At 57.2% G+C, this 20821-nt stretch overlaps 2 protein-coding genes across 4 annotated transcripts in view; both read left to right on the forward strand.

Annotated features, from left to right (window-relative positions):
* The window catches only part of LOC142069254 (E3 ubiquitin-protein ligase TRIM39-like), a 31505-nt gene extending 15483 nt beyond the window's left edge, over positions 1–16022 (forward strand). The window contains 2 exon segments of the mRNA XM_075119858.1: positions 14929–15407; positions 15409–16022. Coding sequence (XP_074975959.1) covers positions 14929–15407; positions 15409–15441 — 512 coding nt within the window. The 3' untranslated portion in view covers positions 15442–16022.
* Positions 1–20821, forward strand: part of LOC125621599 (butyrophilin subfamily 1 member A1) — a 655591-nt gene that overhangs the window by 95957 nt on the left and 538813 nt on the right. The gene's annotated exons all lie outside the window — the stretch shown is intronic.

A 20821-nucleotide genomic window follows, 5' to 3' on the forward strand; every position in this document is an offset into this window, starting at 1 on the left:
CCTCCCCGTTAGGGGAGCTCCTCTGTCTAGGACAGTGGTTCCCAAACGTTTTTGGTCATGCCCTCCCTTACCTGGTTTGTGCCCCCACCCCGGGAGCTGCGGTCGGGAGCTGGGCCAGGAACAGGGCTGCAATTGGGGCTAGGAGCTGGGGGCCGGGTCTGGAAGTGGACCCGCTGTTGGGGCTGGGAACCGCAGGCTTCAGCTGGGAGCGAAGCTGTTGGTGCAGCCTGAACTGAAATTGGGGCTGCAGTTGGAGCCAGGAGCTGGGGGCTTTGGCCGGGGGAGGAACCACGGTTGGGCTGGAGCTGCAGCTGGGGTCGCAGCCTGGAGCAGGGCCAGGGGTTGGTGGCTGAGGCTGGGGCCAGAGCTGCAGCTGGGGCTTAGGGTGGGGCCAGAATGGAGGTGGGGGCAGAGTAAGGCTGTTTGGCGTTCCCTTTCCAACACCCCTGGGTGCTAGTCCATGCCCCGAAATGTTCCTCCACACCCTCTAGGGGGGCACGACCCCCAGTTTGGGGACCACTGCTATGGAAGCACCCCTTCCAGGCTCCTTGCTCTGGTGAGCTCTCCTGGGAGCTCCTCTTCTCGGCAGCTTCCTGACCCTAGGATTCCTTCGGCTGAGCCCTGGTAACCCTTTTTCAGGCTCATTAGCTATTTAGCTGCCAACTAGCCACATAGGGATTTAATTCCTTCCATGTCGGTCTGGGTTGTCTCATTCTCCCTTACAGGAGCCTGTCACAGGTAGTCTGGTCCCTAACTCCCATAAAAGGGCCAGCCCTCTTCATACATTTCCCCCCACCCCCAGAGCCAACCTGTATTCACAGGTAGGCTTGACCATGGCTGATACTTGGTTATGTTCTGCAGCTGGGGTGGGGTGAGGGGTACTTCCTGCCCTGATGCCACAAGGAAATCTGCAAGGCCCTTGGCCATAATTTTCTTCTCGTCACCGAAGTGTGAAGAGACCAGGAGTTTGATTCCCCAACTTTCTATGTAGCTCATGTCATGGGTAAAATCCCCCATAGTCTTCAGCATGTCATAGTTCAGAACAACTCTTTGGCCATAGCAGAGGTAGTCAATAACCCTGGGCTTTCATCATTGGTGTGATGGTCCTGTCACAGATATGGGCTGGCTACGGAGCTTCCCTCTCAGCCAGATACACACCAGATGTGTTCATCACAAAATCCTTGAATTTTGCGCCAAGTATGTCTGAGGTCAGCTTAAAGGTGGTATTTTACACCCAGCGCTACCTAGTGGTTGAACAGCAGAATACAGTTTAGCGCTCCATTACATCTCCCCCTTTAAGTTCTACATTCCGACCATTTATAATATTTACATTATGGCACTGTCTTTGAAGTTCAGTGCAGATCAGTCTGTTAGGTGTCTCTGGATGGTGCTGGTCTTTTAATTACACAACCCGAACACGTAACAGCTTCGTTATCTGGCTGTCCATTAGTTCCAACGACTGACTGTGCTCAGTCTGGAATCCTTGAGTCATCTTCTTGTTCTGCATCCGTCATCTGCAGAGTTTGCTCAGTTGATTGTTCTTTCTGAGGAACAAATTGTAGATGTTGACAGTTTCTGTTGAACTCTCCTCTCTTGGTCTTGATCACATACAACCTGGGTATTGAATTCTTTTTCTTTACAACACCTGGAATATTCCATTCTTTTTCTCCATCCAGTTTGACACAAACATGGTCACCGGGTTCTAGGCCTGGTAGTTTTCTAAGTGATCTCTGTTGTAAAAGTGTTTGCAAGCTCTTTTTGCCTTTTTATTCAATTTGACTACTCTTTCCATGTCTGACAACTTTGGAGATAGATTCTTTTCCAAAGTTGGGAGGGTAGTTCTGAGTCTTCTTCCCACCGGGAGTTGTGCTGCACTATATCCAGTACCTGCTATTGGTGTTGATCTATAACTCAGTAGAGCAAAGAATGGATCTTCCTGTTGATCTTCCTGGTATGAACTGGGCCTGGACCCTGGTGCAACTTCTCCCAGATGGAGTGGGCAGCAAGTGGGGAAATGCTCCCTCCCCTCCCCACTGCCCCAGCCTCATTAGCAATGGCCCCTTGTCACGGAGTCCCTGGGCGATGCTCTGGAACTGCTCCCCATGAAGCCAGTCAGGACTCTGGGGCAGTCGCCTTTCTGTGAGCAGCCTGTCTTCAGGACACACAGCTCACACAGCTTCCACCTTCCTGGGTCTGACCTCGGAGCATTCAGCATCCTCTGCCCCTCCGTGCGCTTCCCACAGCGAGTCCGCTCAGGCGGGGCTCCTGGGGAAGCCAGAGGGTCCTGCACCCCAACTTCGCAGTCAGACGTGACTCTCAGCCAGCCAGTAAAACAGAAGGTTTATTAGACGACAGGAACATGGTCTAACACAGAGCTTGCAGGTGCAGAGAACGGGACCCCTCAGCTGGGTCCATTTTGGGGGGTAGTGAGCCAGACAACCACGTCTGCACTTCACTCCATGTCCCAGCCAGCCCCAAACTGAAACTCCCTCCAGCCCCTCCTCCTCTGGGCTTTGTTCCTTTCCCGGGCCAGGTGGTCACCTGATTCCTTTGTTCTCCAACCCTTCAGCTCTCACCTTGCAGGGGGGGAAGGGCCCAGGCCATCAGTTGCCAGGAAACAGGGTGTCGGCCATTCTCTGTGTCCAGACTCCTGCACACACATGCCCTCTAGGGCTCTGCAATGATCATACACCCTTACTCCACCCCCTAGATACTTAAGAACTGCCTGGGGGAAACTGAGGCACCCCCACACTATTCAGAGGAAACATTAAGAACAGTCCCACTTCGTCACATCTCTCCCCCCTTCGAGATCGAACTGAGCGGGGTCACTTTAGCCGGTGACCTGGGGAAGTTCGAAGCCACCAACATTCCCATGGATGCCCCAGCATCTCTCCCATTCCTTGGTAGGAGTTACACCAGGCCCTTCCAGTTTCACGCCCTCCCTTAGGTCAGGGGTGGTCGATAGCACTTGCAGGCCGCATGTGGGAAGGTTTATGCAGCCCATGCCCTTTGGCCACCCCAAGAATGTCTCCCCATTGACCATCACCTTCTGCTCCCACTGGAGGTCCGGGGGGCCTGGCCCCAGGAAACTCCACACAGACATATAGGTTGGGGTCAGGAGTGGGAGCCTGTCCACATCCCCAACCATCTGGCTGACGGAGTCTAAGGCCTTGGGACCCAGCAAGGGAGCTAGACACCGGGGCTTTTCCGCAGGGTCCCCTTGGTGCAAATCGCCAGCCTGCTCAAAGGCAGTGAGGTGGGCATCCAAACCCCCCCCCTTAACCAGGGGCAGCAATTTAGTCTCGAGGTTCCCTGCGGAACTGGCCCCCCGGGGTCTATCCCCACTCACCCCTGAGGGGTCCCCTAGGCCTCTCCGCTCCCCCACCGCCAGTTCATGCTGCTGCTGCTTCTGCAGCTCTTTCTCGGGCTCTCGCTGTCTCTCACAGTCCTCTTGCTCTCTCAGACTCAGCTCCAATCCCGTCCGTCTCGATCCCCCGATGGGGAACCCGATCGTGAAGACCCTCGTCTGGTCGGGGACAGGAGTCTTGGCGATGCCTGGCTCCCGCTTCAGCTGCTCCCAGATCCTGCTATAGCCCCAGTTGGGGTCAGGAATCTGTTCCTTAGAGCGGTCATCCTCCTCCAGCTGCACGATTAACTCTGCTTTGGTGCACTTTCCAACGCTCAACCCTCTCTTTTTGCACAGGGTTACAATGTCCTTCTTAAGGAGACGGTGACAGGCCATCACTCCGCTCCTCCCAAGTTGTTGTGGACTCACAGGCCCGTGTGTTCTCAGCTCCCCACGGTTTCCAGGGAGAACCCCTAGTGTGCCAGCCCTTCTCGAGGTCACCACCTCTTTGCCAGGGTCGAGCTGCAGACTCCTCCGCCCCTTGGACTGCTTGCTGCAATCCCCAGGGGAACCCTGCTACTGCACAGTCCTTCTCGCTGGTCACACACTCCCAGGGGTTAACCGCCCCCCGAAACCGCTCCTCTCTGAGCCTTCAGCAGGCCTAGTCCTCGGCAATCCCCCTTCGTGTTACTGCTCCCCAGTCACTTACTGCAGGAAGCGCCATCCACGGGGTGCAGTACATCCCACCACTGCCACCAGTTGTCACGGAGTCCCTGGGCGATGCTCTGGAACTGCTCCCCATGAAGCCAGTCAGGACTCTGGGGCAGTCGCCTTTCTGTGAGCAGCCTGTCTTCAGGACACACAGCTCACACAGCTTCCACCTTCCTGGGTCTGACCTCGGAGCATTCAGCATCCTCTGCCCCTCCGTGCGCTTCCCACAGCGAGTCCGCTCAGGCGGGGCTCCTGGGGAAGCCAGAGGGTCCTGCACCCCAACTTCGCAGTCAGACGTGACTCTCAGCCAGCCAGTAAAACAGAAGGTTTATTAGACGACAGGAACATGGTCTAACACAGAGCTTGCAGGTGCAGAGAACGGGACCCCTCAGCTGGGTCCATTTTGGGGGGTAGTGAGCCAGACAACCACGTCTGCACTTCACTCCATGTCCCAGCCAGCCCCAAACTGAAACTCCCTCCAGCCCCTCCTCCTCTGGGCTTTGTTCCTTTCCCGGGCCAGGTGGTCACCTGATTCCTTTGTTCTCCAACCCTTCAGCTCTCACCTTGCAGGGGGGGAAGGGCCCAGGCCATCAGTTGCCAGGAAACAGGGTGTCGGCCATTCTCTGTGTCCAGACTCCTGCACACACATGCCCTCTAGGGCTCTGCAATGATCATACACCCTTACTCCACCCCCTAGATACTTAAGAACTGCCTGGGGGAAACTGAGGCACCCCCACACTATTCAGAGGAAACATTAAGAACAGTCCCACTTCGTCACACCCCTGTTCCCCCCAGCACCCCTCAACTCCTATCTCCCACTACCCTGTCGCCTTCCAGCGAGCCCAGACACCCTGCCCGTGCCCTAGCATGGAGAGTCCCAGCTGCGCCTCGTGGGTCAGGGCTCCACCCCCAATGTGTGTGGGGATGGCACCAACCTTCTCTTTGCAACAAACCAGCCACACACGGCCCCAAAGCAACAGAGATTCCCTGGGGCCTGCCCCCTTCACCTTCCCTCTTGCCCCCCTTCACCTCCCTCTATCCCCCTGGCACCTGCCCCTCCCTTACTCTTCCCTCAGCCTTTGTGCCCACCTGACCCCTGCCTCTATCCTGTCCCCTCACCCCAAACCCCCTCTGCTCCCCCTGGGACCCTGCCCCTCTCCCCACCTTTGTCTCCCTGGCATCTGCCCCTGCCCTCCACCCACCTCTGTCCCCTGGCACCTGCCAATCTCCTCATGCCCCTGTGCCCCCTGGCTCCCGCTCCTCCCTTACCCCTGTGCCCATCTGGCCCCTGCCTCTATCCTCACCCCTCCCCTTCTTCTCACCCCCTTTCTGCTCCCCTGGGCCCCTGCTCCTCTGCCCCCACTTTGCCTCCCTGGCATGTTCCCCTGCCCTCCACCCACCTCTGCCCCCCTGGAACTCACCCCTCCCTTCTCCCTCTGCCGTCCTGTCAGCTGCCCCTCTCCTCGAAACATCCTTTGCACCCTGGAGCCCAACCATCACTTCACCCCCCTGCTACCTCCTGGAATGAACCTCTCCCCTTTCCCCCTCTCCTGCCATGTCTCCTTCCCCTCCCCTCGCCCCCTCTGCCCCCCTGGTGCCTGTCACTGCCCTCACCCCCTCTGCCCTTTCATGCCCCCCCACCCATCACCTTCCTCTGCTGTCTTGGCTCCTGCCCTTCTCACCACCCTCAGCCCCGCCTGTTACCCGTCCCTCTCTGACCCCTGGCACCCTTCCCTTCCCTCGTCCCCCTGTGCCCACCCCTCCTGTAGCCCCACTCTCACCTTCTGGCTCCTGCCCCTCCCCATTTCCCTCTCCTAACACCTCCCTCTACCCACCTGCCCTGCCTCTCTCCTCGCCCCTCTCTGGCCCCTCGTGCACACCCCTCCAATCGTCCCCCTCTCTACCTCCTGGTGCCTATCCCTCCCTCCTCTGCCCTCCCTGTGTCTGCCCTTCTGCTCAACCCCCTCAATCCCCTGGCACCTGCCCTTTCCCTGACTCCCCTGCACCCTCCTGATGCTGACCCCTTCCCTCACTCACCCTGCCCCCCTGGTACCTGCCCCTCCTCTTGCCCCCTTCCTCCCTGATGCCCACCCCCCTCACTCCCTCTGCCCCCTGACTCCACTCTCCTCATGCCCCTCTTCCTCCATCACCCATTTACTTGCCCCACCCCCTGCCTTTCTTGTGACCACCCCTCCTTTCATCCCCCATCTCCTGCCACCCACTCCTCCCCACCCCCTTCCCTCCTTTTTGTCTGCCCCCTTCCTTTACCCGCTTCCCCTGCCCTTCTGGTGCCCACCTCTTCCCTTGCTCCTCTCTGCCCCCAGTACCGCCTCTTGCCCCTTCTTGTCGCTGGTGCCTGCCCTTTTCCATGCCTCACCACTGTCCCCCTGGCACCTGCCCCTCCCACTGTCCCATTGCCGCCTGCCCATCTGCTCACCCTCCCGTGCCCCCCAGCACCCACCCCTTCCCTTGCCCTACTACCCACTGATGACCACACTTTCCCTCACTGCCACCCCCGCCCATTTGTCCCTGGTGCCTTCCCCATCCCATGCCCCACCACTGTCCCCCAACCCCCCAGCATTTGTCTCTCCGCCACTATGCCCCCAGTTCCTGCCCCTTCCTTCTCCCGCCCTTGCCCCCACTTCTCCCCTCAGTACAAGCCACTTCCTGCACCCCCACCCCTGTTGCCTGCCCCTTCCCTTGCAACCCCTCCCCTGCCACCTTCCCCTTAGTTCTTCCCCCTTCCCTTCCCTCACTCTCTGCCTCCCTAAAACCGGCACCCCTCACCCCCCTCTAGTCCCCTGGTGCCAGCCCCTCTGTTCACTCCTCCTCTGCTCCCCTGAGGCCCATCTCTACCGTTGCCCCCCTCTGCCTCCATGGTGCCTGCCCCTTCCTTTGCCCCCTCTGCCTGCCTGGTGCAAACCCCTTCCCTTGCCCACCTTTGGGCCCCCTGGTGTCTGCCCCTCCCCTCCCCATCTCCTAACCTCTGGGTCCCACCCCTCCCCTCCCCCTCTCTCTTCCCCCCTCATGCCCACATCTCCACACCCTGCTGCCCATAGGGCGTGCCCTTCTCCACACCCCACTTTCTGCCCCCCAGTACCCGCCTCTCTCCATTCCTTGTATCTACCCCTCTGCTCATCCCCCCCCCCCATCTGTCCTGGTGATTACCCCTTCCCTCCTCCCACCTCTGTCTTCCTGTCACCCACCCCTCATGCCCCTCTCCCCCTTTATGACTGCCCTTTCCCTCGGTCCACTGCTGCCCCCTGGGGTCTGCCCCACCGTTTGCCCCTGCATGCCCCTCTGAAAACTGTCCTACCCCCACCCCTCTTTGTTCCCTTGTCACCTGCACCTTCTCCCACCCCCTCCTCTTCCCCTGGTGCCAGCCCCTCCTTCTACTGCCCCTCTGCCTCCCTAGCGCCTGACCCTCTGTTCACACCTTGTGTCCCCTGGTGCAAGCCCCTTCCCTTCCCCCCCATCCCCCAGTGCCGCCCGCCCCTTCTCTATCCCACCTTTTGGACCCCTGGTGCTCAGCCCTCCCCTCATCTCTCTCTTTCCCTTGGCACCAGTCCTGCCTCTCTACGCCCTGATGCATGTCCCTCCCCTTCCCCCTTAGCCCCTGCCAGTGCCTGTGCCTTCCATCATCCCATTCTGCCCCCTGGCACATGCTCCTCTGCTCACCCTCCCCCCGTAGCCCCATGGCACCTGCCCCTCCTCTTGCCCTCCTCCACCCACTGCTGACAGTTCCTGCCCTAGCGAGACCCTCTGCCCCCAGGCTCCTGCATCACTCTGTCCCCCTGGTGCCTGCCTATTCCCTCCCCACCAAGGTCCTGGAACTTGCCCCACTCCTCATCCCCCCCACCCCCTGGCATCAGTCCCTCCCCTTGATTCCCCCTGCCGCAATGGAGCCCCCTATTCCCTCACATCCCTCTGCCCCTTGGTGCCCTTCCCTTGCTTCCCTGTGCCCCCTGGGGTCCATCCCCTTCTTCTGCCCTGGTGCCCACCTGTCCCCTCACCCCCTGGAGCCCCTGGGAACCTGCCCCTCCCTTCACCCCCCTCTGTCCTCCTGGTGCCCGCTCCTCTTACCCCCCAGTGCCCTTGTGCCTGTCCCTCCCCTCTGCCCCTCCAACCTCTACTCTTGTCATCTGCCCCTCCCCTGTCCTCTCCCAGCATCAGCCTGTCCCCTCCCCCACTGACACCTTCCCACCCCTCCCCCGCTCCTCCTGCCCTTTCCCCCACAATTTCCTTCTCCCCGAACATGCCCAGACAGGAGCTGTTCAGTGGCCCCCTGGATCTGGGGGGAGGAAGGCCCTGTCCCCACTGCCAGGGCAGACAGGTTTTAAAACCAGCCCGTGACACTCCCCTGACCCAGTTACAACCAATTGTGCCCCCGTGGCAGCTTTTCTGCCTCACAGCCGGGGCTGAGCTGTGTGTGCGTTTGCTCCCAGCCTCCTGCCTGACCCTGTGTGTGCCCTGGTTCCTGACCCTGTGTGTGCCCTGGTGCCTGCTGGGGGAGTCGGGGCCGCTCCAGCAGGGATCAGAGAGCCCAGGGGCCATGCACACACATTGCAGCCCCACTGGCCCAGGGTCCATGCACTCCGGGGTATCCTACCACACAGAGCTGGGAGGGAGGGGGGCATCCAGGGCAGTTACACAAACACCGCTGGGGGTCCTGTTCGGGTTGCCACCTCTGAGGTCCAACAAAACAGGAAATCTGCCTGCTTCATGGACATCACCTGTCCCCTCACCCGGGCACCGTCTCCCCATCCGAATCCCGGGAGAGGGCACCAGCCACCACAGGCTCCTGCTCCTGGACTGTCCCAAGTACCAACCTCACCGAGCAGGACATGGCGCCAGATCTACCCCGCTGCCCCCGGCAGTGACCCCCGCAGCTGGTACCTGCACAGGGGTGACTGGGCCCTGCTGGCCCTGAGCTCCCGATCTCACTCACTGCTCCGAGCTGCCCCGTCTCTGCAGCTCCCAGGCACTCTGGACCCAGAGCTCCCTTTGCGTAGGCACGGTCACCCCGCAGCTCCCCCATTACAGCCATTGACACACCTGGGACTTGTCACGTCCTGGGCAGACTCACAGATTTCCCAGGAGAGTGACGTGGACAAAGGGACAATCCTGGGAAAACCTGGACAGGTCGGGTGCCAACTTTCTAATCTCACAAAACCGAACACCCCTGTCCCGCCCCTGCCCTGAGGCTCTGCCCTTCCCCCTCTCCGGGGCCCTGCCCTTGCTCCCTCCATCCCCCCTCCCTCCCTCGCTCACTCTCCCCCCACCCTCACTCACTTTCACCGGGCTGGGGCAGGGGTTTGGGGTGTGGGAGGGGGATGAGGGCTCCGGCTGGTGGTGCGGACTCTGGGGTGGAGCCAGGGATGAGGGGTTTGGGATAGAGGAGAGGGCTCCAGGATGGGGCAGGGGATTGGGGTGCGGGGGGGGATGGGCTCTGGGCTGGGGGTGTGGGCTCCAGGTGGGGCCAGAAATGAGGGGTTCAGGGTGTGGGAGAGGGCTCCGGGCTGGGGCAGGGGGTTGGGTGCAGGGGTGGTGAGGACTCCAGCTGGGGGTGCGGACTCTGGGGTGGGGCCGGGGATGAGGGGTTTGGGTTGCAGAAAGGGGCTCCGGGCTGGGGCCGAGGGGTTCAGAGTGAGGGAGGGGTGCGGGCTCTGGGGTGGGGCTGGGGATGAGGGGTTTGTGGTGAAGGACGGAGGCCTGACAACCCTATGGACAGGTGCCAACCCTAGGTCCTGTCCACACGGCCCAGTAACGCCCTGCTGAGCTGGGTACAGGCAGCCACATGCCAGCTCAGGCCCCTGGCAGGGACGCTGAGCTGCTATGGTCACTAACAGTGTTAACTCTGCCACGTGCCACACACCACACCCCAGGAACAGCTGTAACCTAGACTCATGGCACTGCAGGGCTGGAAGGGACCTGGAGAGGTCACCTAGCCCAGCCCCTGGTGCTGGGGCAGGGCCTAGACCATCTCTGGCAGGGATTTGTCCAATCTGTTCTTACAAACCTCCAGTGACGGGGATCCCGCAGCCTCCCTTGGACCAGGTCCAGAGCTTCACTGCCCTGAGACTTAGAAAGAGTTTCCTCATCTCCAGCCTCAGTCTCCCTTGCTGCAGCTTGCACCCATTGTTCCTTGGACAGGCCCTCGCCCTGGCCGCTGCGGGCACTGGGGGTGTCACCAGGTGTGAGCATCGCTGTTATCGCTCTGAATGGCTGGGGGCGCTGGGCTGGCTCAGGGGGGCAGTGAGGGAGCTGGGGCCTTTCACTCCCCAGTCACCGATCTCAGCCCAGGCTCAGAGTCCGGCTCCCAGTGAACAGGAGCTCATGTCGTAATTCTCGTTGACGGCAGCCTGACCGGCCACCTCCGCAGGGAGGCCAAGGCCTGAAGGGGCCGCAGGGACGGTTCCTCCCCAGGGAGAGACTCTAGCAGGTGTCAGGGCTGAGCCATGTTGGCAGGACAGTGCGGGGCTCACACGGCCACTGTGACGTCCTCGTACCCTTGATATCCAGAGCTCCAGCAAGTGGGGTGTAAACCTCACTCGTACCCCCAGCACTGAACTCACTGACACTGCCCCAAGGCCACCGCTCCTCCCGGGGTTGGGGGGGGAATACATGGCACTGGAAGAGAGGGGCCAGGAGACCATGGCCCCATCACTTTTACTGATAGGAGGGCTAGGTCTCCCACTTTTTACCGGCTGTAAGGGCTAGCGATGGGGGGCGGGAGGAGGCAGAGAGGAGCGACCTTGGGGGCAGAGTGTTGGGGGGAAGAGGCGGTGCGGGGGGTGGAGTCTTGGGGAGAATGGGTGGTGCGGGGGCGGGGTCTTAAGAAGGAGCTCCCAGAGAAGGACCCACATGGGAGGGCGGGGCCATGGTACAGGCACCGGTGGCCCCTCTACTTTTAGGGAGTTTCCATCACTCCTGGGGAGAGGACCATCCCGGATCCTGATCCACGGGCACATCTGTGTATTTGCCGGGTGCACAGAGCTCTCCAGGTGGAGACACTTTCTCACTGACCCAGGAATCGGTGCTGGGAGGCCCCACTGCCCAGGAGGCCAAGGGCTCTCGCTCCCCTGCCCTGGGGGTGAAGGGAGGGGCCCTGGGGCTGCTGTTCCCTGTCCCAGGAATGGGGTGAAGGGGACGTGGACACAGACAATCTCGTCGCTTGCGCTATGAGGGGCAGACCTGGCTCCACGCTGGGCTTCAGAGCCTGAGCTCCAGCCTGAGCCTGAACGTCTACATGGCTATTTTTAGTGCCAAAGAGGGAGCCCCACAAGCCTGAATCTGTCCACCCCGTTCGGAGACTCGCTGCCGCGGGCTGTGTACATGAACCCAGAGTGTGTCCAGAGTCTGGGTCTGAAAGTTCCCAGCGCGTCTGATCCAGGGCTGGTTAATGAGAGCGAGGGGGATGGCTGGCGCAGTGGTTAGATGGAGACACCGGGGCCCCTGGGGCTCTGGGACGGTCTCTGTGACCATTGTCTGCTCTGGGAGACGCCCAGGTGCAGCTGCAGAGGGTCTGTGCCGCCAGCATCAGCCATGGGACAATCGCTCTGGGCAGAGTTCAGGCTGATTTGTGGGGGTCTCCATTTTCAGCCTGATTTTGGGGGCAAGATCAGGGGCTTGGGGAATTTTTTTAACCAGGTCAAATTAAATAGCAGCTCTGGAGTGTTTCATAGCTGATGTCCTGAGTCTGACCTGCCCGTAACTTTGCGTTTCTGGGGATGTTGAGAGTCACTCACTGCAAGTCACTGGGATTTGGGCTCCTCAGTTGCTCAGACAGGTTTACAGTGAAGCTGGGTGAAATGTTTTGGACAAATACTTTATTTGCTGCAAAAGTATATTTTGGGTCGACAGAAACGATTCACGAACCCCTGTCGAGTTTGCTGACGCGTTTCAATGAACAGAAATGTGCCGCCGCTTCCCTTCCAGCCTTTAGCCCCGTGGCTGGGCTCCCAGCGGGGAGTCCCCGGTTCAATCCCCCCGTGGGACGCCATGAGGGCTTGAGCTGCTGGGCTCTGGGGGTCTGATGACGTCCCCCTGTGTCTAAATATTGCCCTGGGCACTGGCCAGAGCGTGGGAGCTAGGCTGACTCTGCAGCCCAGGGTGTCGGGCCCCGACCTGGGAGACGCAGAGTCCAGCCCCCCTACTCCAGTCACCCTGTAATCATTGATCCATAACCCCAGTGACGGGAGGGGTTACGGCCCCTGGCACACCAGTGTCTCAGGCCATGTCTGCCGGGGTTTCCTTGCACCGGTGCAAACCCCCAGGGTAGACTGGCTGTGCGGATGTGAACTGGGACTGGCGCTTGGTGCAGCTTCTCCCAGATGGAGGGGGCAGTAAGTGGGGAAATGCCCCCTCCCCTCCCCACTGTCCTGGCCTCATTAGCAACAGCCTATTAGTACGCATTTGCCCCCCCCCCTCCCCCAGAATCCTCCACTGCACGGCCGCCCCAGTGAGCCCAACCCAGAGCACTGCCCCATGGCAGACGGGCTGGGCCAGGAAAGGGGCGGGGCTGGCTGTGGGGTTTGCCTGGCTGGAAGGTGGTGCCCATGGGGCCCGCCAGCATGGAGAGTCCCAGCTGCGCCCCCTAGGGCAGGGCTGCATCCCCAGTGTGTGTGGGGCCAAACCAACCTGCTCTTAGCGAGAAACCAACCACACATGACCCCAAAGCAAGAGAGGTTCCCTGGGACCTGCCTCTCCCTCACCCCTCTGGCTCCTGCCCCTCCCTTACCCTTTTCTCACCCCTGTGCCCACCTGGACCCTGTGTCTATTCTGACCCCTCCTCCTCGCCCCTCCCCTTCTTCCCACCCACTTTCTGCTTCCCCAGGCCGCTCTGTCCCCTACTTGGCCTCCCTGGCATGTGCCCCTGCCTTCCACCCACCTCTGCCCCACCGGAAACCCCCCTTTCTTCCCCCCTGCCCTCCTGGCACCTTTCCCTCTCCCCCAAACATCCTCTACAACCTGGAGCCCACCCATCACTTCACACCCCCGCTATGTCCTGGCATCCACCTCTCCCCTTTCCCTCCTCTGCTGCCAGGTCTCCCACCCCTTCCCTCATTCACATCTGCTTCCCTGGTGCCTGCCACTGCCCTCACCCCCTCTGTCCCCTGGTGGCCGTCCCATCCCTCACCCTCTTCTGCTGTCCTGGCTTCTGCCCTTCTTACTCCCCTCAGCCCTCCTGGCACCTGCCTCTCTCCCCACCCTCTCTGACCCCTGGCACGCACCCCTTCCCTCACCCCCCTGTGCCCACCCCTCCTCTAGCCCCACTCTGACCCCCCGGCACCTGCCTCTCCCCAATGTCGTCTCCTAACACCTCCCTCTACCCACCTGCCCCTGCCTCTCTCCTCGCCCCTCTCTGCCCCCTGGTGCTTGTCCCTCCCCTCCTCTGCCCTCCCTGTGTCTGCCCTTCTGCTCAACCCCCTCAATCCCCCTGGCACCTACCCTTTCCCTTACCCCCCGCACCCTTCCCTCCTTCCCCCTGCCCCCCCAAAAACCTGACCCTCCCCTTGTCCCCTTCCTCCCTGGTGCCTACCCCCTCACCACCCTCTGCCCCACTGACCTCACTCTCCTCTCGCCCCTCTGCCACCATCATCCATGCCACCTTCTCTTTATTTCTCACTCTGCCCCTCCCCTCGCCCTCTGGCTCCATGACACCTGCACCCCTCAGCACCCCTCTAGTCCCCTGGCACCAGCTCCTCCTCTGCTCCACGTCCCAGCTCTACCCTTGCCCCATCTGCCTCCCTGGTGCCTGCCATTTCCTTTGCCCCCTCTGCCTCCCTGGTGCCTGCCATTTCCTTTGCCTCCTCTGCCCGCTTGGTGCAAGTCCCATCCCTCGCCCCCCTTTGGACCCCCGGTCTCTGCCCTTCCCCTCACCTCAGCACTGGCCCGCCCCTCCCCTCCCCCTCTCCTAATCTCTGGGTCCCACCCCTCCCTTCATCCTCCCTCTGCCCCCCTGGTGCCCACATCTCCCTTCACACTCCTCTGCCCCCTTAGGTCCTGCCCTTCTCCACACCCCTCTCTCTGCCCCCCTTCCGCTCACCTGTTCCCTCACCCCCCATTCTGCCCCCCCCCGGCACCAGTGCCTGCCCATTCGCTCCCCCCATGGTTCCACCTCCCCACTCCTCATCATCTCACCCCCCGGCAGCTCACCCTCCCCTTGATTTCCCCTGCCCCATTGGAGCTCCCCCATTCCCTCACACCCTCTGCCCCCTGGTGCCCGCCCCTTCCCTTGCCCCCAGCAGCCCCCTGGGGTCCGTCCCCTTCTTCTCCCATGGATCCCACCCCTCCCCCCATCCCCTTCAGCCCCCAGGATCCTGCCCTTCGCCCCCCCCCTCTGTTCTTATGGTGCCTGCCCCTTCCCTTGTCCCCACATTGCCTTTGTGCTGCCCCTCCCCTCTACCCCTCCCCCCTCTGCTCCTGTCACCTGCCCCACCCCTCTACCCCTCCCCCCTCTGCTTCTGTCACCTGCCCCACCCCTCTACCCCTCCCCCCTCTGCTCCTGTCACCTGCCCCACCCCTCTACCCCCTCCCCTCTGCTCCTGTCACCTGCCCCACCCCTCTACCCCCTCCCCTCTGCTCCTGTCACCTGCCCCACCCCTCTACCCCCTCCCCTCTGCTCCTGTCACCTGCCCCTCCCCTTTCCTCTCCCAGCATCATCCTCCCCCGCCCCCACTGACACCTTCCCACCCCTCCCCCGCTCCTCCTGCCCCTTCCCCCCATTGTCTCCTCACAGGCAGAGGGGCCCTGACTCCCCTCAGGCAACAACCCCCCCCCCAGTGATTAACGGGGACGCAGGTTAATTTCCCTTCGATCCCAGTGACCAGCCCCTGCCCCCGGCCCTGACTCTGTGACTCTCTCCCCAGTGGACGTGACTCTGGATCCAGACACGGCAAATCCCTGGCTCGTCCTGTCTGGGGATCGGAAACGTGTGAGACGCGGAGACAGACGCCAGGATCTGCCCGACAAGCCTGAGAGATTTGATTATTGTGCCTTTGTCCTGGGCGCTGAGGGGTTCGCGGGCGGGAGGCGTTACTGGGAGGTGGGGGTGGGAGACAAGACAAGCTGGAACCTGGGGGTTTGTCGGGAATCTGTGAGCAGGAAGGGGTGGGTCACACTCTCACCTGGGAATGGATACTGGGCCGTGCGGCTGAGGGACGGGGGATACAAGGCCCTCACCTCCCCCTCGACCCCCCTCCCCGTGAGCGTCCGGCCCGGCCGGGTGGGGATTTTCCTGGACTATGAGGCGGGCGAGGTCTCGTTTTACAATGTGACTGACGGGTCCCATCTCTTCACGTTCACTGACACCTTCTCCGGGACGCTCCGCCCTTATTTCCATCCCGGTCTCCATGCTGGGGGTAGAAACGCGGCTCCCCTGATCCTCTGCCCGGTCCCGGCTCCGGCCGGGGGGAATCTCGGTCCCTGACACTGACCCCGCGGCTCAGAGCGACCCCCCCAGCACTGCTGCTCCTCTGTGCGGGGGGCCGGTTACTGCAGCTACTGGAGTTTTTCTGCTGACCGGACGCTGCCAGTTTCCCTTTTCCACTGGAGGGTCCAGTCGAAAACCGGACACCTGGCAACCCCCAGCCCTCACCTTGCCCCATCCCCTGCCCCGGGGGTAGCAGATGGTGGGGGATGGGGTCATTCACTCCTGCCAGAATTTTCTACCCTTGTGAAATCTCAGTGTAAAATAGGAAATAAAAAAGATTATTCTAATTTAGAAAATATTATTGTAACAAGGGGTAAATACAAGAATACTTTAATTTAAATTTCACAGTATTTCAAAAAAAGGCATCTAAACATCTTTTTAGAAATGGAATTATTTACATTTATTTTTTTATTCTTCCCTCAAATCTGTATTGAAGTTTAACTTTTCTCAATAACATCATTTGTATTTCAACTGTGGAATTTCAGAAAATCCAAAATATTTATCTTCACAAAATAAACTATTAAACTGTCAGACGGGGTTGTTCAATTACAATGTACGTGTGTCATAAACATCACAACTACACACATGTGCAGCTGTTCTCTCGCTCTCCTCCTCTCGCTCTCTCTCCCCCCAACCCCCCCTTTATTGTCTTGACTGGTTCTCTCTGGGAGGCAGGGCACATACACCCACCTCCTGCACTGCATCTTTGAAAATTAATAGCTTAAAAAGGATAGAGTTAATGAAGCAATATATTTAAATTCACTCATACAAGATTATATAATATTCTTTGGAGTTCTGTCAGCATTAATTCACTTTCTAGCTGAATATAATCGGTAATCAAGATATGACCCTTCCTTGCTTTTTCTCACAAAACATGGTCCCCAACCTCAAGTGCTGTATTCTTAGATACCAGGGGTCGGCAACCGTTCAGAAGTGCTGTGCCGAGTCTTCATTTAGTCACTCTAATGTAAGGTTTTGTGTGCCAGTCATACATTTTAACGTTTTTAGGAGGTCTCTTTCTATAAGTCAATAATATATAACTAAACTATTGTTGTATGTAAAGTAAATAAGGTTTTTAAAATGTTTAAGAAGCTTCATTTAAAATTAAATTAAAATACAGAGCCCCCCCGGCCCTTGGCCAGGACCCGGGCAGTGTGAGTGCCACTGAAAATCAGCTTGCATGCCGCCTTTGGCACACGTGCCATAGGTTGCCTACTCCTGCGAAATACAAAAATGTCTTCTACAATCTCATTTTTGTGGTTTATTTTTCTTTAGAAATATTATTTGCAGGGAATGTCCTGTCAGTGTCCACTGTTGATTTCAGAGTACTGCCAGGCTTTCCATGTTCTTGGTTCTAAGGACACAACAAATGCAGTTTGATAAAGAAATAGAGAAGGGGTTGTATTCCTTTACTGAATCATCACAAATTAACTTAATTGTAGTAAAGATGCTGGCACTTAATGACACATAACATGAAATTTGGTGACGTTTTATTGGGAGACCTTTCTTCTCGGCCATAAATCAGTCAAAAGGGTGCTATTTTTGTTGTCATGTGAGGTTTAGAGTACAAAGAAAAGAAAGTTGCTCCAGGAAATTCATCACAATTCCTCTGGGTTCTGTCCACCACCTTCTGGAATGCTCTGTACAAATAGTGACCGATTGGTCCAATTCCTTGATGTTAGCGATTGAACCTAATTTCTTGAAGAGCTGGCTGAGCAGAGTGTGAGGGGAGGCACATCACATGGCATTGCTAGGACTACTTTTTGTTTTAAACGTGACGCGTTATGAACATTTTCAGTGTCATCATTCAGTTTTGAAGATTTATTCACAATACGCCATCCATGGCAGAGTGCCCGAAACTTACCTTGATTATTTGAAAATAAATACCCTAACGTTATCTTGTGATGGATTCATTTGTGTTTTTATCCAGTCTGCTGCTTTTTAGGTGGCATGGTCTGCTGAAGCTCTGTGTCACACGGCCATGATTGTGCAATTGACCATATAGTGAAAATAACACCAAATGTAAACTGTTACCTCGTTATTCAGTTCAGAACCTAGATCTGCCAGTATCTGCTCTGGACAGCCATGTTAAGATATCATTTCACATGTCTTCTTCTCCACATCATGTGCGGTCATAGTTCTAAGTGTAAAATTCTTCTACCTATTTTGAAAAATCATCTGTAGCTGTCAGTACATACTGGTATAGCTTCTGGGACACTGGATAGAGCCCGATTAAATCTGCTCTCAGCAATTCCCAGGTTTTAACAACCTATGTGCAAGAACACAGGCTAGAGTTCTCATTTGGATCTTTCCTATGACATTTTTATTATAATCCCAACTATAGTAAGCAAAGTAAACATTATAATGTGGTTTCTGTAATAGTTGATGTCTCCACACAGTCAGAATCTAACTTTTGGTGTTTTTCAGAAGTAAATAAATACACGACAAATTTCTGCAACTGAGAACGTGCATAACTACACCTTGCAGGGTCGGCGAGTTATATGGGCCCATGGTGCTCGTGCTCCAGCAATATTCAGGGCCTGGGAGCCTGGGTCCACCAATGTTTGGGGCCAGGTCTCTGCCCCAGCCCCACCTGCTGCCCCCATGGGCCTCCCCTGGAGCGCCCCCGGCCCCGCCAGCTGCTCCGCGCAGTGCTCCCTCACCGGCCGCTGCTGGCTACAACACAGGGACCGGCGCGGGCGGCAGGCTGAGGTGGCCGCTGTGCCTACGGAGGGGGGAGAGGAGGAGGAGGTGCACATGTGATGGCAGCACCCCCCCTGGCACCTACTGGGAGACGACTCCAACTCCGAGGAGGCTTCCTGGAGTCTGGACCTGAGCAGCTGGGGCATGGGTCTGTGTTGGACTCGTGCCCCCGCCCACAGTCACCTCTCCTGCCCCATGCTTGGCAAGGAGATGCCCCATCCCCCACCCCCAGTGATGCTATGGTGAGGGGCAGCAGCAGGGGAGGAGGTGCACACGTGACCGCAGCCCCCCCCGCGCCTTCTGTCACCCACCAAAAGGGAGGCGAGGGGGCTTCCTGGACCTGAGCACCTGGGGCTTGGGTGAGTGTTGTGACACCCTGCCCTCCCCCCTCGCCTCCGCAGTTACCACTCCTGCCCCAGGCTGGGCAAGGGGCAGCCCCATTCCCCACTGGACAACGACGAAAAGTGTTTGCTGCCTCCTGAAGAACATCGCAAAAGAAGGGGCGACATTTTGTTTTAATTTTAGAAAGTATTTGCTTTTGAGGGCTATTGATCCAAGAGTGCTGGGTTGTTTCTGTATTCAAAAGTGTATTAATAAAGTTGATATTCTTAGTTAAATACATTTTTCTTATGATGGTGATATTGTGGAACAGAGGGAAACTGTTAAACGCTTCCTGTTTCCAGTCCACTTTTACATTATTTTAAAAAATATAAATCGGCTTACAAGGCAGGTGTGAATGTCCCACAAGGCTCCTGTCTGCATCTTTAGGAGCCTAAATAACTTTCCAAATCTGGCACAGAGACTAAGGGGCAGATTTTAGAAGGTCTGTAGTCACCTAAAGATGTAGTTAGGCATCTAGTGGGATTTTCAAAAGCACCTAGGTGCCTAACTCCCATTGGAAGCTAAGTGCCCAGGCATCTTTGAAAATTCCAATAGGCGCCTATCTGCATCTTGAGACACTAAAACACCTTGGAAACTCTGGGCCTAGGTGACTTGCCTAAGGCCACACAGGGAGTCTGTAGCGGAGCAGGGAATTATGCACCTTATCCTGGAACTCCCTTCAGAGCCGCACCTGAAGCGTCTCAGATCCCCTGAGCTCGGTCAGCACAGGCAGCGGGGTGTTTAATGACTTTTCCCTGTCAGTGTGTTCTGGGGCACACAGGCTCCGCGTCACTGGTGCCCTGGTTCACGGCCCGTCTGTCAGATAATAGTTCAATGATGTGCAATAAAAAAGGAGACTCTCACCTCAGAGGCTCCCCTCTGCAGCTCAATAAACTGTTACCGTTTGTACCCCCTGCTCGCCACCTGCACCTTTCTGCTGCTGTTACCAAAGGTCGTCATCTCAGCAGGATCATGAACGATGAGGGAGGGGAGGTTTCAGAGTGGTAGCCGTGTTAGTGTGTATCAGCAAAAACAATGAGGAGTCCTTGTGGCACCTTAGAGACTAACACATTTATTTGAGCATAAGCTTTCGTGGGCTAGAACCCACTTCATCAGATGCACGGAGTGGAAAATACAGGAGCAGGTATAAATACATGAAAAGATGGGACTTGCCTGCCAAGTGTGAGGTCAGTCTAACGAGACAATTCAACTAACAGTAGGATACAAAGGGAGGAAAAATAACTTTTGTAGTGTTAATGAGAGTGGCCTATTTCAAACAGTTAACAAGAAAGTGTGAGTAACAGTAGGGGGAAATTAGGATGGGGGAAATTAGGTTTAGGTTTTTTAATGACTTAACCAGCCCTAATTCAGTCTTTATTCAGGCCTAATGTGATGGTGTCCAGTTTGCAAATTAATTCCAGTTCTGCAGTTTCACGTTGGAGTCTGTTTTGGAAGTTTTTTTGTTGAAGAATTGCCACTTTTAGGTCTGTTATTGAGTGACCAGGGAGATTGAAGTATTCTCCTACTGGTTTTTGAATGTTATAATTCCGGATGTCAGATTTGTGTCCATTTATTCTTTTGCATAGAGACTGTCCAGTTTGGCCAATGTACATGGCCGAGGGGCATTGCTGGCACATGATGGCATAGATCACATTGGTAGATGTGCAGGTGAATGAGCCTGTCAGGGTTCCTTCCCCACTCTGAACTCTCAGGTACAGATGTGGGAACCCGCGTGAAAGACCCCCTAAGCTTATTCTTACCAGCTTAGGTTAAAAACTTCCCCAAGGTACAAACTTTGCCTTGTCCTTGAACAGTATACTGCCACCACCGAGCGTTTTAAACAAAGAACAGGGAAAGAGACCACTTGGAGACGTCTTCCCCCAAAATATCCTCCCAAGCCCTACATACCCCTTTCCTGGGGAGGCTTGAGAATAATATCCTAACCAATTGGTTACAAAATCATCAAAGACCCGAACCCCTGGATCTTGGAACAATGGAAAAAATCAGTCAGGTTCTTAAAAGAAGGATTTTATTAAAAAAAAAGAAAGGTAAAAATCATCTCTATAAAATCAGGATGGAAAATACTTTACAGGGCATTCAAATTCAAAACACAGAGGATCCCCCTCTGGGCAAAACCTTAAAGTTACAGAAAACGAATAAACCTCCCTCTTAACACAGGGAAAATTCACATAAAACAAAAGATAAATGAATCCGCCTCGCCTGGCTTACCTATACTGGTTGCAATA

This window comes from Caretta caretta, chromosome 14, assembly GCF_965140235.1.
Source record: "Caretta caretta isolate rCarCar2 chromosome 14, rCarCar1.hap1, whole genome shotgun sequence".
Taxonomy (NCBI): domain Eukaryota; kingdom Metazoa; phylum Chordata; order Testudines; family Cheloniidae; genus Caretta; species Caretta caretta.